Below are 13,048 nucleotides of genomic sequence, written 5' to 3'. Positions count from 1 at the left end.
ATTTTTCACTTCCAAGCCGACGACGTTTGAGAAATCAAGCTCTCGGCTCACGTAGCCCCCGACTTTTCCCCTCCGCTTGGGTGTGTCTTTCGTTTTCTCGTTTTTCACTGCCCACGTCCCTCAAATCCTGGCCGAGAGAAGGAGATCGCCTAAAAAAAAGGACTCGGCCTTTTTAGCATTCGGACTGGGGTTCAGATAATATATACCTACTACACGTATGAGGAAGTCGGCGCTCGATAAACCCTTACGTTATCGGTTCGGAGGTAATGGACTCGTGAAGCGGCTCTTTGCACGTGCTCTCTTTTCATTTTGTTGCGTCAAATTTTGTTTTCCAGCTGATTATGCATGGTCTTGCATATGGAAGCTTGCACTGCGAAACAAACAATCGTGTGACATTTTACGCATCGCTTTTCAGTTTTTTTTTGTTTTTGTTTTTTTTTCCTGATGGCACAAATTAAAACGAATTAAAACTGATAGGAAGAATTTCCAACACGTGCTGTAAATCTTGCGACATACTTTTTCGTACGTTATGCACTCCAAAATAAATTTTTCCCTGACACATTTTGCATCTGATATAACACTGCTCTCAGTTTTTGACTGCATACTTGCGTATGAAAGATAAACATTGAATTTATTGTATTGCAGTACAAAAAGTTATGCACAATGGAATTTTTTAAATTAGAATGCAGCTCTTACGTTTATACGAGCATGAATGAAAAATAATTAATGGAACATTGAATTTCGTAAATATCGTATGTAATATATACAGCAGTCATGAAAAATAGTAACGTTGTATCCCCCTTCCCAAACAACAAAAATGCACTATAGTAACATTCATAGTAAAAAGTAATTGCAAAAGTAGAATCACGAGCGCCCGTTGCACCCAATTTACTCTTGTATGATTATTTTTCTTTTCTGGCAAGCTTTCATCAAATTTCGAAAACAGAGGCCAGCAAGCTCATCGTACCCGACACGCCTATACCCATCACGTACATTATGCGAATCGAGCTTCCAATCGCGACCCAAACTTCTCCCTTGTATAATACTCATGGTATGTATACACCAGGCAAAAGCTCAGCAGCAACGGCCAAGTTCTCTGGTCTGCCTCCCTCATCCGGCTCTCCTCCAAAAATCAATAGATTCAACCATCAGCTAGCCACCCACCCACCACCAGCGGCCATCGTCCGCCGCCTCTCTCTCTCTCTCTACTGTCCAATGTCCAGCCCTCCTGTGCAACGTGAAGTATATATGGATATTGGCACCGCGTTCATTTACGTACCTACATTTGGTTCCCTCCCGTGGTTAATATATTTCGTACACGAGACGTGTATGGAAATAATTTTAATATGGAAATTAAATCACGTGCATGAGCATCATTTCGTAACCATATGGGTGAATAAACTATTTTTGGGTGCACAAGAAGTATTGTTTTATCCCTGCAATGCATCCTTGATTGGCTGAAAAAGACCGACAAGACTTTTGTCTGGATGTATGTATATTATATGAAATGGTATAACGTTTAAAGGAGGTGTAACTCGCCGAGACAGTTCCGGAATATATACATATACTTGGGGAGTACAACGCAATAATAACAATCACCCGTTCCTTTTTAAGGGCTCAAAATCGTAACTTCAAAGACTCTGGCACTGCGTCTCGTTTGGGTATACATGGCATGGTTTGTTGGAGACGAAGAGAAATAAAGGATTGTCGTTGTTATGTACGTGTTGTTGAGGGGCCACAAGCCATTAGCCGGTGAAAATTGGTGCGAGCGCTAATTACAATTTGCCCATGAGGCTCCCTGTTTTGTCAATTGAGCTTTTTTTTTAAATTTTTGCTAAAAAAATCGAGACAGTAGTGGATCGGAAAAGATGTACCGATTTCATCGCATGGTTGTTTCAATCGATATATTTTAACCGATCGTTGTCTTCGTCTGAGTTTCGCCAGGTTGGCTATTTTTTATAAAATTCATCCTGTGTTTTAATATCCATCAACTATTCACTTTATTTATACACAATAATCTTACGATTCAAATAGAATTGCACTTACCTTCATGGCGTTGGTAAACATATTATCTGTACTCGGCTTTTCATCACGACGTTGGCAAGTGTATTCCTTACGTGATCGATGATCCAATTACCAACAACTGCAATAAAAAAATACGTGCACAATTGGATGAATTGATAAAAAAAATTCAAATACGTACATAAAATTGTAAAATATCACAGATTCTTGCAATGTCGTTCATTAAAAAAATTACAAGTTATTTTCACACGTTAAAAAAAATAGCAAATTTTCAAATTGCGTCCATAAAAACCAATAAAATTGACAGTAATCTGAATACTAATAAGTTCACTACAACTTAAATGCAGGAGAATATTAATACTTATAAAAGTTACAGCAAATCCCAAGTGCTCTTTCCAAGGAAAAAAAAAAACAATTATCTAAGCAGCGATACCAGGAATAATATTATTCTCCTTTCCAGCAGCTGTGTTTATTAAACAGATACTTATAATAACAAAATGAAAAAGAGAGAGAGAAAGGAGAGAAAAAGTAACATTTCCGATGCACTATATTTATGACGTTCGTAGTCCTGCAGTCATGGAGCTGCTCATCTTGTAGACGACCGTCTTGTGTGTGTTATCAAACAACAGAATATAATAACAATGTATCAGTTACGCAAAAAAAGAAGAAACCGAAGCAAGTAGACACAAAAAAAATAAAAAAACAACATCGCATTCCTTTCTGTATAGTGTTGTTATTTGTGCGACAGTATCGTGCAAAACGACGATGATATCTTTGCTGCCTCCCCATCTCTTCGGCGATATACTGTTACTGTTATCTCCAATAACCCCTTCGCTATGTTAATACAATATCTATACGTACTTGTAAAAAATGAAATCCTGACCACGGCTGAAACTCGTTTCTCTCATTTGAGCATATCATTTCTCTTATTTTGCTCTCTTTCGTTTCTTTCGTTCGATTAATGAGACCAAAGACGTTTCTGTTATTCCTCAACTATACTTACGAGGGACTGGAGGTACATACTTTAATTAACACTTGATCGGGAGGAAGATGTCTTCGTGCGCCAGCGAACTGTCCAAATCGCGCGAGTACCAGAGTTTCCGGAGTTCGGTGCCCCTTCGCAAAATTGTCGTCGACACTGATGGAATAAAGGTTAGTTTTTTAAAAGGATTTTTTGAAACAATTAAGCTTTTGATTCCCCCTCTTAAATTTTTTTACTGGTATGAAATACGTTTACATTTTCGTTACATGTACTGGATTTTGAAATTGAGAATACCATGGTAATTACAAAAGTGTAATGAACTTATGAAAATTAAATTGTTTCTGTAAAGTCCATGAAGGACCCCTTGATTTTAAGGAAATTATTTACATATCCTACAATAATCTGTAATATATGAACATCAATTGCAGGGTTGGAAAATATACGATTCTAATCCAAAAACCATAAAATGCCCACTCATTTGTCTTCCACCAGTGAGTGGAACTGCTGATATATACTACAAACAGATCTTGGGTCTTTCTGCAAAGGGATACCGAGTTATAGCTGTAAGTTTTTATGCATTATTTAACAAATCATGCATGAAACACTTGAATCATTTTTTTTTTTTTTTTTTTCAGGCAGAACCACCTGTTTATTGGAATGTTAAAGAATGGTGCGATGGCTTCAAAAAGCTATTGGACCACATGGGATTGGATAAGGTTCATTTGTTTGGAGCTTCGTTGGGTAAATTGCTATTTTTAGAAACTACGATTAATTTCCCTACAACGTAAATATTTAATTTCTCATGAATAAGTGCATGTACATGAATTACCAATAAAACATTTCCATTCTAGAGCTTTTTATTTTGTACAGGTGGCTTTCTTGCCCAAAAATTTGCAGAACTGACTTCACACTGCCCAAGAGTCGTTTCACTAGTATTGTGTAATTCCTTCACCGATACCTCAGTGTTCAGCTACAACGATTCAGCTGCTGCGTAAGTAGTAAATTCACTAATTAAACCCGTAATAATAGGACTAACTGACTTTATGCACACATATGTTTTAGATTTTGGATTATGCCGTCGTTAATGTTGAAAAAGATGGTGATGGGTAACTTTGGAACAGACAAGTTGGATGGAGAAATGATAGATGCCATTGATTTTATGGTTGAAAGGGTACAAAAATGTGATTTAGATAAAAGTTTAATGATGAATCAACCTAATTATCTAAAATTACTAATAATTTTAGTTGGAAAGTTTATCTCAGTCAGAATTAGCGTCCAGGCTTACGATTAACTGTGTAAGTAATTATGTTGAACCACAAAAGATTTGCCACTTGCCTATAACAATAATAGACGTCTTTGATGAATATGCTTTATCTAATGGCGTGAGAGAAGAATTGTACAAATGCTACCCAAGTGCTAAATTAGCACACTTAAAAAATGGCGGAAATTTTCCTTATTTGAGCAGATCTGCAGAAGTAAACTTACATTTGCAGGTATGGTATTAATGTTTTTATAAAGTATAAGTGTACATGTGTATAATACAAACAATTTTTTTTAGATTCACTTAAGACAATTTGATGGAACAGAATATGCTGCTTCTAAAAGGCAACCTTTTATTGATGAATCCACTTAAAGACTTATTCCATTCTAATTTTAGTAATAAATAACAAGTTATCTACTATGTAAATAATTTTTTATACCACATAACAGATTCATATTTACACTTTGATGAAATAAAAAAAGTATAAATAAAAAACATGTTTTTGTGTATCTGATTTTTCATAAATTTAAAATAGTCTTCAGTGGATTTTGGTCCTAACTTCTACTGAAAATAACTGAATATACTTGAAAACAGCTGCAATCAATTGTCTTCCAGGCATAGATGTAAAACAATTTTTTTTTTTTTTTTTTTTTTCAATTAACTTCTGAGAATGTGTTTGACATACCTGGGTAAAATGGTGGTCATGTAATACACCCTCTATAACTTTAATTAGAAAAATTGATTCAATAACGTACAGTGGAACTCTATTAGCAAAATTTCATTTTAGAAGAGTTATCAATTAAATAAGTAATTAAAAATTTTTGTAATCATAAAATATTTACTGTAATAAACCGAATAAAGAAAGAATTATTTGTGCATATTTTATAAACTTGCCGCAAACAGCACAGTATGAGTCAACTTTATATTTTGTATGTATAAAATTAGTTGCGGCTGGTTTATAATTAATAAAGTGACTTTACTGTAAATAGCAATAATTATTTGGATCAGCGCCATCTAGCGCTCTTTATTTTTTGGCCAAAAGTGGCTCCTAAACTTTTGAACCCGAGCTTTAGCGATTAGAGCCATTCAGTCAATTATAAACCAGCCGCAACTCGTGATTAAGCTATAAAATAAAAAATAAACAATACATGTGTTCTTGGCGGCAAGTTAACAATCTATTTTCTACTAAAAAATCGACCTCCTATGTATGTATACTTTTGAAGATAAATTTTCGAGCATAAGGTAGATTGTTAATTTGCCGCCAAAAACACATGTATTGTTTATTTTTCATTCTATGAGGCTCTTTTACCGTCAAGCTTGAATCAGATGGCGCCAGGGCACGTCGCGGCTGTCATGGCCGTCTCACTCACACAACATTACTTTTCAGTATTGTATGTACATAGGAAATTAAAGTGTAGTGGTAAAGCGCAATATTTGAAATTTTGAAATGAATAAGGAAGACAAGAAAGAATATTATGGGAGCTTAAAAGTTTCAGAATTGAAAAAGCTTTTAAAAGGGAAAGGAGCAAGAGTCAGTGAAAGAAAAGCAGAACTCGTGGACAGGTAAGCCATGACTTGGGAGCGGCAAAAATGTTGGTCTCCCAATTGCTTCGAGCCACTTTTTTTTTATCACACTATCAGAAGGAAATTTAAATTTCACTTTCTTATCGCAGGATATTACACTGCACTTCATTTTTCCTACTATCTTTAAACGTAAATGCAAACAAAAATTGTCTGCAAACAACAGCAATCATTTACAAAGGTTATGTCTTCTGCTTTGCTCATTACACAGATAGGCTCACGAACGCAATACACAACTGTAAATTTGACGGTGTGTAAGTATGACAGCCGCGACGTGCCCTGGCGCCATCTGATTCAAGCTTGACGGTAAAAGAGCCTCATAGCTTCATCATGAGTTGCGGCTGGTTTATACCCACCCACAAAACATTAGGGTGACAATAAGACATCTATACGACATCATTGAACCGTCAGCTGATATCTACCGAAGTTATCAAAACTACATCGGCAAGATGTCAAATTGACGCCTAATTATTATCGATAAGACATCGTATTGTTATCAGTTGTCAGCAAACAAACATCAGCTAATGACAACTAATTGATAACGTTTAGACGTCTGCTGTTGTCATACTAAATGTTTTTGATCTCTTATGGATGTCTTTAGAGCAAGAATTAAGGATGTCTTTTAGATATCTGTGGTGCTAAATTCAATGATATCTTACAGATATCTGCTGTGTAAATGAAATGATATCTTGAGGGTATCGTTTAAATCGTATTAAATAATAGAAGTAGCATTTACGCAACTCAAAGAACCACAGATACCTTTAAATTGAATAAATTTATAATTCATTTGAATAATGGCCTTTAAATTATAAATTAATCAATCAATTCATTAAATTCAAAGGTATCTGTAGTTCTTTAAATTGCACGATGCCTTCATTATAATAGATATTTTTAAAAGTGTATTTTTTACAATTGTTTTTTTACGATTACAAAATACTTTATACTTATGTCATACTTAAGAATCACTGGTTTAAGCACAATTAGAAAATTAATTACAACATAGGCTTTTGATTGACTCCTCTTTTTTTTTCTGCCTGTCAGATGTTCTACGCAACCAATCTTTAATGCGTTCTTGTACATCTGATACAGTAGATGCAATTTTTTTTCGTGTAGCACCTATAAAAATGTTGGCGATTAATAAATTTTTAAAAATACATAAGTTTTCAGAATCAAAATACATACTTATGATTATCGATGGAAAATGGAGATCCATTACAGCAAGAGTTCTATGAAAACCGTACCAAGTTAAGTAGTTGACGACACAGTTCATGTTATAATGGTAGGCATAATCTTATTTATAGTATTAGATAAACTTATTCCTCCCAGGCTTAAAATTTTGTTTTCCTAAAGAAAAATATTCAATGTTTTTTAGTTATAAATGCTTAAACTAGAACTAGGTAATTTGTAAACAAACCAAATACTTGCAAATTGAGATGACAAATTTTGATTTAATAGAAGGTCTCTATCAAAAGTTACTAATTCCACTTTTGAGTTGAAAGAAGAAGAGCAGAGAGCACAAAAATTAATAAAAGATTAAGTATAGATTATTGAAACAAATGACACAACCTTTTGATGATGCCTCTGACGAAGAGAGCTGGACAAAAAGCGAACGGGATCCGATGTGGCCTGCTTGACAGCTGATGCAAGAAAGAAGGAGGTTATAATCCACGTAAAATATATAAGAACCGTGCACCTCCTATATATATATATACCGCAACCAATCGCACCGCGCGGCGGCACCGGCTTTATCATAATGATGTCTGAATAAGATAAAAATATTGATATCATTTTTATTTATCGTAAATTATCGTAATGTTATCATTTTCTACATTAAATATGGTAACTCCAAAATTGTTTTTTCGATAACATTTTGACAACACTTAAAAAAGATATCGGTCAAAAAATATAACTCTAAGTTGTCTTTAAAAGTTATCACATAGACGTCTTTTATGAGACAACTATAAGGCATCTTTTCTTTCGATAATGTGGACATAACTTTAAAAATAATTTTTTCGATAACATTTTGACAACGCTTCAAAATGATACCAGTAAAAAAGATAACACTAAGTTGCCTTCTAAAGTTATCGTGTAGACGTCTGTTAAAAGACAACTACAAGACATCATTTTTCGATAACTGTTCTCTAGATAACTAATTGATATCTTTTAGATAACTATAGATGTTATCATCAAAACAGACAGTGTCGGTTGTCACCTCAATACAAAACATTAGGGTGACAATAAGACATCTATACGACATCATTGAACCGTCAGCTGATATCTACCGAAGTTATCAAAACTACATCGGCAAGATGTCAAATTGACGCCTAATTATTATCGATAAGACATCGTATTGTTATCAGTTGTCAGCAAACAAACATCAGCTAATGACAACTAATTGATAACGTTTAGACGTCTGCTGTTGTCATACTAAATGTTTTTGATCTCTTATGGATGTCTTTAGAGCAAGAATTAAGGATGTCTTTTAGATATCTGTGGTGCTAAATTCAATGATATCTTACAGATATCTGCTGTGTAAATGAAATGATATCTTGAGGGTATCGTTTAAATCGTATTAAATAATAGAAGTAGCATTTACGCAACTCAAAGAACCACAGATACCTTTAAATTGAATAAATTTATAATTCATTTGAATAATGGCCTTTAAATTATAAATTAATCAATCAATTCATTAAATTCAAAGGTATCTGTAGTTCTTTAAATTGCACGATGCCTTCATTATAATAGATATTTTTAAAAGTGTATTTTTTACAATTGTTTTTTTACGATTACAAAATACTTTATACTTATGTCATACTTAAGAATCACTGGTTTAAGCACAATTAGAAAATTAATTACAACATAGGCTTTTGATTGACTCCTCTTTTTTTTTCTGCCTGTCAGATGTTCTACGCAACCAATCTTTAATGCGTTCTTGTACATCTGATACAGTAGATGCAATTTTTTTTCGTGTAGCACCTATAAAAATGTTGGCGATTAATAAATTTTTAAAAATACATAAGTTTTCAGAATCAAAATACATACTTATGATTATCGATGGAAAATGGAGATCCATTACAGCAAGAGTTCTATGAAAACCGTACCAAGTTAAGTAGTTGACGACACAGTTCATGTTATAATGGTAGGCATAATCTTATTTATAGTATTAGATAAACTTATTCCTCCCAGGCTTAAAATTTTGTTTTCCTAAAGAAAAATATTCAATGTTTTTTAGTTATAAATGCTTAAACTAGAACTAGGTAATTTGTAAACAAACCAAATACTTGCAAATTGAGATGACAAATTTTGATTTAATAGAAGGTCTCTATCAAAAGTTACTAATTCCACTTTTGAGTTGAAAGAAGAAGAGCAGAGAGCACAAAAATTAATAAAAGATTAAGTATAGATTATTGAAACAAATGACACAACCTTTTGATGATGCCTCTGACGAAGAGAGCTGGACAAAAAGCGAACGGGATCCGATGTGGCCTGCTTGACAGCTGATGCAAGAAAGAAGGAGGTTATAATCCACGTAAAATATATAAGAACCGTGCACCTCCTATATATATATATACCGCAACCAATCGCACCGCGCGGCGGCACCGGCTTTATCATAATGATGTCTGAATAAGATAAAAATATTGATATCATTTTTATTTATCGTAAATTATCGTAATGTTATCATTTTCTACATTAAATATGGTAACTCCAAAATTGTTTTTTCGATAACATTTTGACAACACTTAAAAAAGATATCGGTCAAAAAATATAACTCTAAGTTGTCTTTAAAAGTTATCACATAGACGTCTTTTATGAGACAACTATAAGGCATCTTTTCTTTCGATAATGTGGACATAACTTTAAAAATAATTTTTTCGATAACATTTTGACAACGCTTCAAAATGATACCAGTAAAAAAGATAACACTAAGTTGCCTTCTAAAGTTATCGTGTAGACGTCTGTTAAAAGACAACTACAAGACATCATTTTTCGATAACTGTTCTCTAGATAACTAATTGATATCTTTTAGATAACTATAGATGTTATCATCAAAACAGACAGTGTCGGTTGTCACCTCAATGTTTTGTGGGTAATTGACTAAATGGCTCTGAGCCTGATTGCTCTGATTGAGAATTTTATAGGCCACTTTTGGCCAAAAAATAAAGACCGCTAGATGGCGCTGACCCAAGTAATTATTGCTATTTACAGTAAAGTCACTTTGGTAGTTATAAACCAGCCGCAAATAATTTTGTAAATAACCAATGGATAGCTGATAGTTTTGATGCTACTTGCGGCAAGTTTACAATTTATCTTTTACCTTAAAATCGACCTCCAAAACCATAAATATTCTACTTATCTTATATGGCTCATAAAATCGACAATATTTACAAAATTACAATACTCTAGACCTTTTACCATTAAGTCATGTAAGCACAAATTAATCAGTATAAAAGAGACAACTGAAGAAAAAAGGTCTGAAAATACAGTCACACGAAAAGTCTCCTAAGAATGGAGCATTGGATCTCACTTGATCAGAGAAGGTTGGGTTCTTTGTTTACTTTTAACACTTAAAATTTAGGTACATCTCTGTCATAAATGTATTTTTCAATTAGTGAGATCCGAGATCCGATGCTCCATTCCTAGGAGACTCTTCGTGTGACTGTGCTTCTTTTTAAGACCTTTTTTCTTCAGTTGTCTCTTTTAAACTGATTAATTTGCGTATGTACTTGATCGTTATTCGCGATTTCTTTAAAACAAATTTTGCTTTGTACATATTATATCAGTTAACTGTTTATTGGCAATCTAAAGTTGAAGGGCTGTTCTTTCATTAGTTAATGGTAAAAGGTCTAGAGTATTGGAATTTTGTAAATATTGTCGATTTTATGAGCCATTTAAGATAAGTAGAATATTTATGGTTTTGGAGGTTACTTTTCAGATAAAAGATAAATTGTAAACTTGCCGCAAGTAGCACGAAAAAAGTCAACTTTTTATTTTGTATGTATAAAATTAGTTGCGGCTGGTTTATAACAATGTAAATGGCACTACTATGAATAGTAATAATTATTTGGATTAGCGCCATCTAGCGTTGCGGATTTCTGAACTAAAAAGTGGCCCTAAACTTTTGAACCCTAGCTTTAGCGCTTAGAGCCATTTAGTCAACTATAAACCAGCCGCAATTTGTGATGAAGCTATAAAATAAAAAATAAACAATACATGTGTTCTTGGCGGCAAGTTAACAATCTATTTTCTACTAAAAAATCGACCTCCTATGTATGTATACTTTTGAAGATAAATTTTCGAGCATAAGGTAGATTGTTAATTTGCCGCCAAAAACACATGTATTGTTTATTTTTCATTCTATAGCTTCATCATGAGTTGCGGCTGGTTTATAATTGACTTAATGGCTCTGAGCCTGATTGCTCTGATTGAGAATTTTAGAGGCCACTTTTGGCCAAAAAATAAAGACCGCTAGATGGCGCTGACCCAAGTAATTGTTGCTATTTACAGTAGAGCCGCTTTATTGATTATAAACCAGCCGCAACTAATCGTGTGGTTGTAAAATAAAAAGTTAAGGTTATTTGGGCTGTTTGCGGCAAATTTACATTATATTTTTTACTTAAAAGAATGAAAGAGAAACAATGCATTCTCTGCAGGTATGTTGAGCAAAGTTTCAGTTTACTTTTCAAGAAAGTTAACTTAAAAAGCTAACAAAGTTAATTAATCCCATCAACAAATATGAGCAAACTATCCAACTTCATTAAACGTTTCGACCATTAATAAATGAACACACCATTTATATTTGAGAGCAACAATCCAGTAATTGAGACAACTGACAACATTTGCTGGAACTAATTGTCTTCTTGTCCATCATTAATTCCTATAGAGAATTAATAATTGAATTGTGATGGCTTTGTTTCATGAAAATGTTTTTTATCTTGAAAATTTTGTAGCATTAATTGGAGATGAATGGAATAAAAATCAACTGTTAAAATATGCATTAAAAAGAGTTGATACCTTTATTCAAAATACTAATAAGTGACAAGGAAGTTTATACTAATTATTATTAAAGTATACAATAATACATAAGATTAACGAATAATGGGATAAAAACATCGTTCATTCATGTAACTTAATAAATATACTGTGCCAATGATTTACATGCATAAGTATATGGCTAATAGTATGAAAAAGGAAAGTCAACAAACTTTTTTTCTTTTAATATCTAATGCGAACGATGCTCCAATTTCTTGATGAATTTTGTTCTGCAATAAATTATCACAAAATTGTTGAAAAAATTAAAAATGTTTTTAAATGTTCAACTTTTATGTTATATCTACCATTGAGCTGAAGATTTTAACAATCAAATCTGGTCTTGTAGCTTTTAGCTTTTCATATCCTGCTGTTTCCGTCACTTGTGCTACATTCAAAGCAATATACTCCATGACCTTTATTTTCCATGTGCTGGCATCGTGATCATCTGCTGTCAACAAAAGGCTTGAAGCATTGGAAACATTTAATCCATGGAGGAAATTATTTTCACACGATTTTCAACTTTTCCACTATAGATGTAATTTAATATTTCACACATCACCTCATAAGTAAAACCATTGACTTCTCACAGTGCTCCTAAGAATGGAGCATTACATGTACATCTCACCAAATAAAAAATACATTTATTACAGAGAAGTAAATTTCAAGTGTCATAAATAAACAAAGAACCCAACCTCCATTTGTTAACCGCCAATCGTAAATTTGCCGCAAACAACCTAAACAACCTTAACTTTTTATTTAACAACGACACGATTAGTTGCGGCTTGCGGCTGGCTTATAATAATTTAAATAGCTCTACTTTGAATGGTAATAATTATTTGGATCAGCGCCATCTAGCGTTGCGAATTTTTGAACTAAAAAGTGGCCCTAAACTTTTGAACCCTAGCTTTAGCGCGTAGAGCCATTTAGTTAATTATAAACCAGCCGCAACTCATGATGAAGCTATATAATGAAAAATAAACAATACATGTGTTCTTGGCGGCAAGTTAACAATTTATTTTATGCTCGAAAATTTATCTTAAAAGTATAAATACATGAGAGGTCGATTTTTTAGTAAAAAATAGATTGTTAACTTGCCGCCAAAAACACATGTATTGTTTATTTTCCATTCTATAGCTTAATCACGAGTTGCGGCTGGTTTATAACTGACTGAA

At 33.3% G+C, this 13,048-nt stretch overlaps 1 protein-coding gene across 1 annotated transcript; it reads left to right on the top strand.

Moving 5' to 3' along the window:
• Nucleotides 1-2,603: 2,603 nt before the first annotated feature.
• On the top strand, nt 2,604-4,698 carry LOC106639068 (maspardin). The gene is made up of 7 exons (XM_014352508.3): nt 2,604-3,174; nt 3,433-3,567; nt 3,640-3,745; nt 3,875-3,995; nt 4,067-4,175; nt 4,249-4,497; nt 4,563-4,698. Exons 1-7 carry the CDS (start codon nt 3,073-3,075, stop codon nt 4,635-4,637), a joined length of 897 nt encoding a protein of 298 aa, XP_014207994.2. The 5' UTR covers nt 2,604-3,072; the 3' UTR covers nt 4,638-4,698.
• Nucleotides 4,699-13,048: the final 8,350 nt, after the last annotated feature.

Source organism: Copidosoma floridanum, unplaced genomic scaffold (genome assembly GCF_036245765.1).
Source record: "Copidosoma floridanum isolate Cflo_tuat_1 unplaced genomic scaffold, Cflo_Japanese_pri ptg000007l, whole genome shotgun sequence".
Taxonomy (NCBI): Eukaryota; Metazoa; Arthropoda; class Insecta; order Hymenoptera; family Encyrtidae; genus Copidosoma; species Copidosoma floridanum.
This window is presented reverse-complemented; position numbering and strand designations above follow the sequence as displayed.

Bases quoted from the DNA above. Each gene is read 5' to 3' on its own strand.
- LOC106639068 (XM_014352508.3), top strand. From the start codon at position 3,073: ATGTCTTCGTGCGCCAGCGAACTGTCCAAATCGCGCGAGTACCAGAGT. The intron at 3,175-3,432 runs GTTAGTTTTTTA...CATCAATTGCAG, and splicing joins TCGACACTGATGGAATAAAG to GGTTGGAAAATATACGATTC. The intron at 3,996-4,066 runs GTAAGTAGTAAA...CATATGTTTTAG, and splicing joins TACAACGATTCAGCTGCTGC to ATTTTGGATTATGCCGTCGT.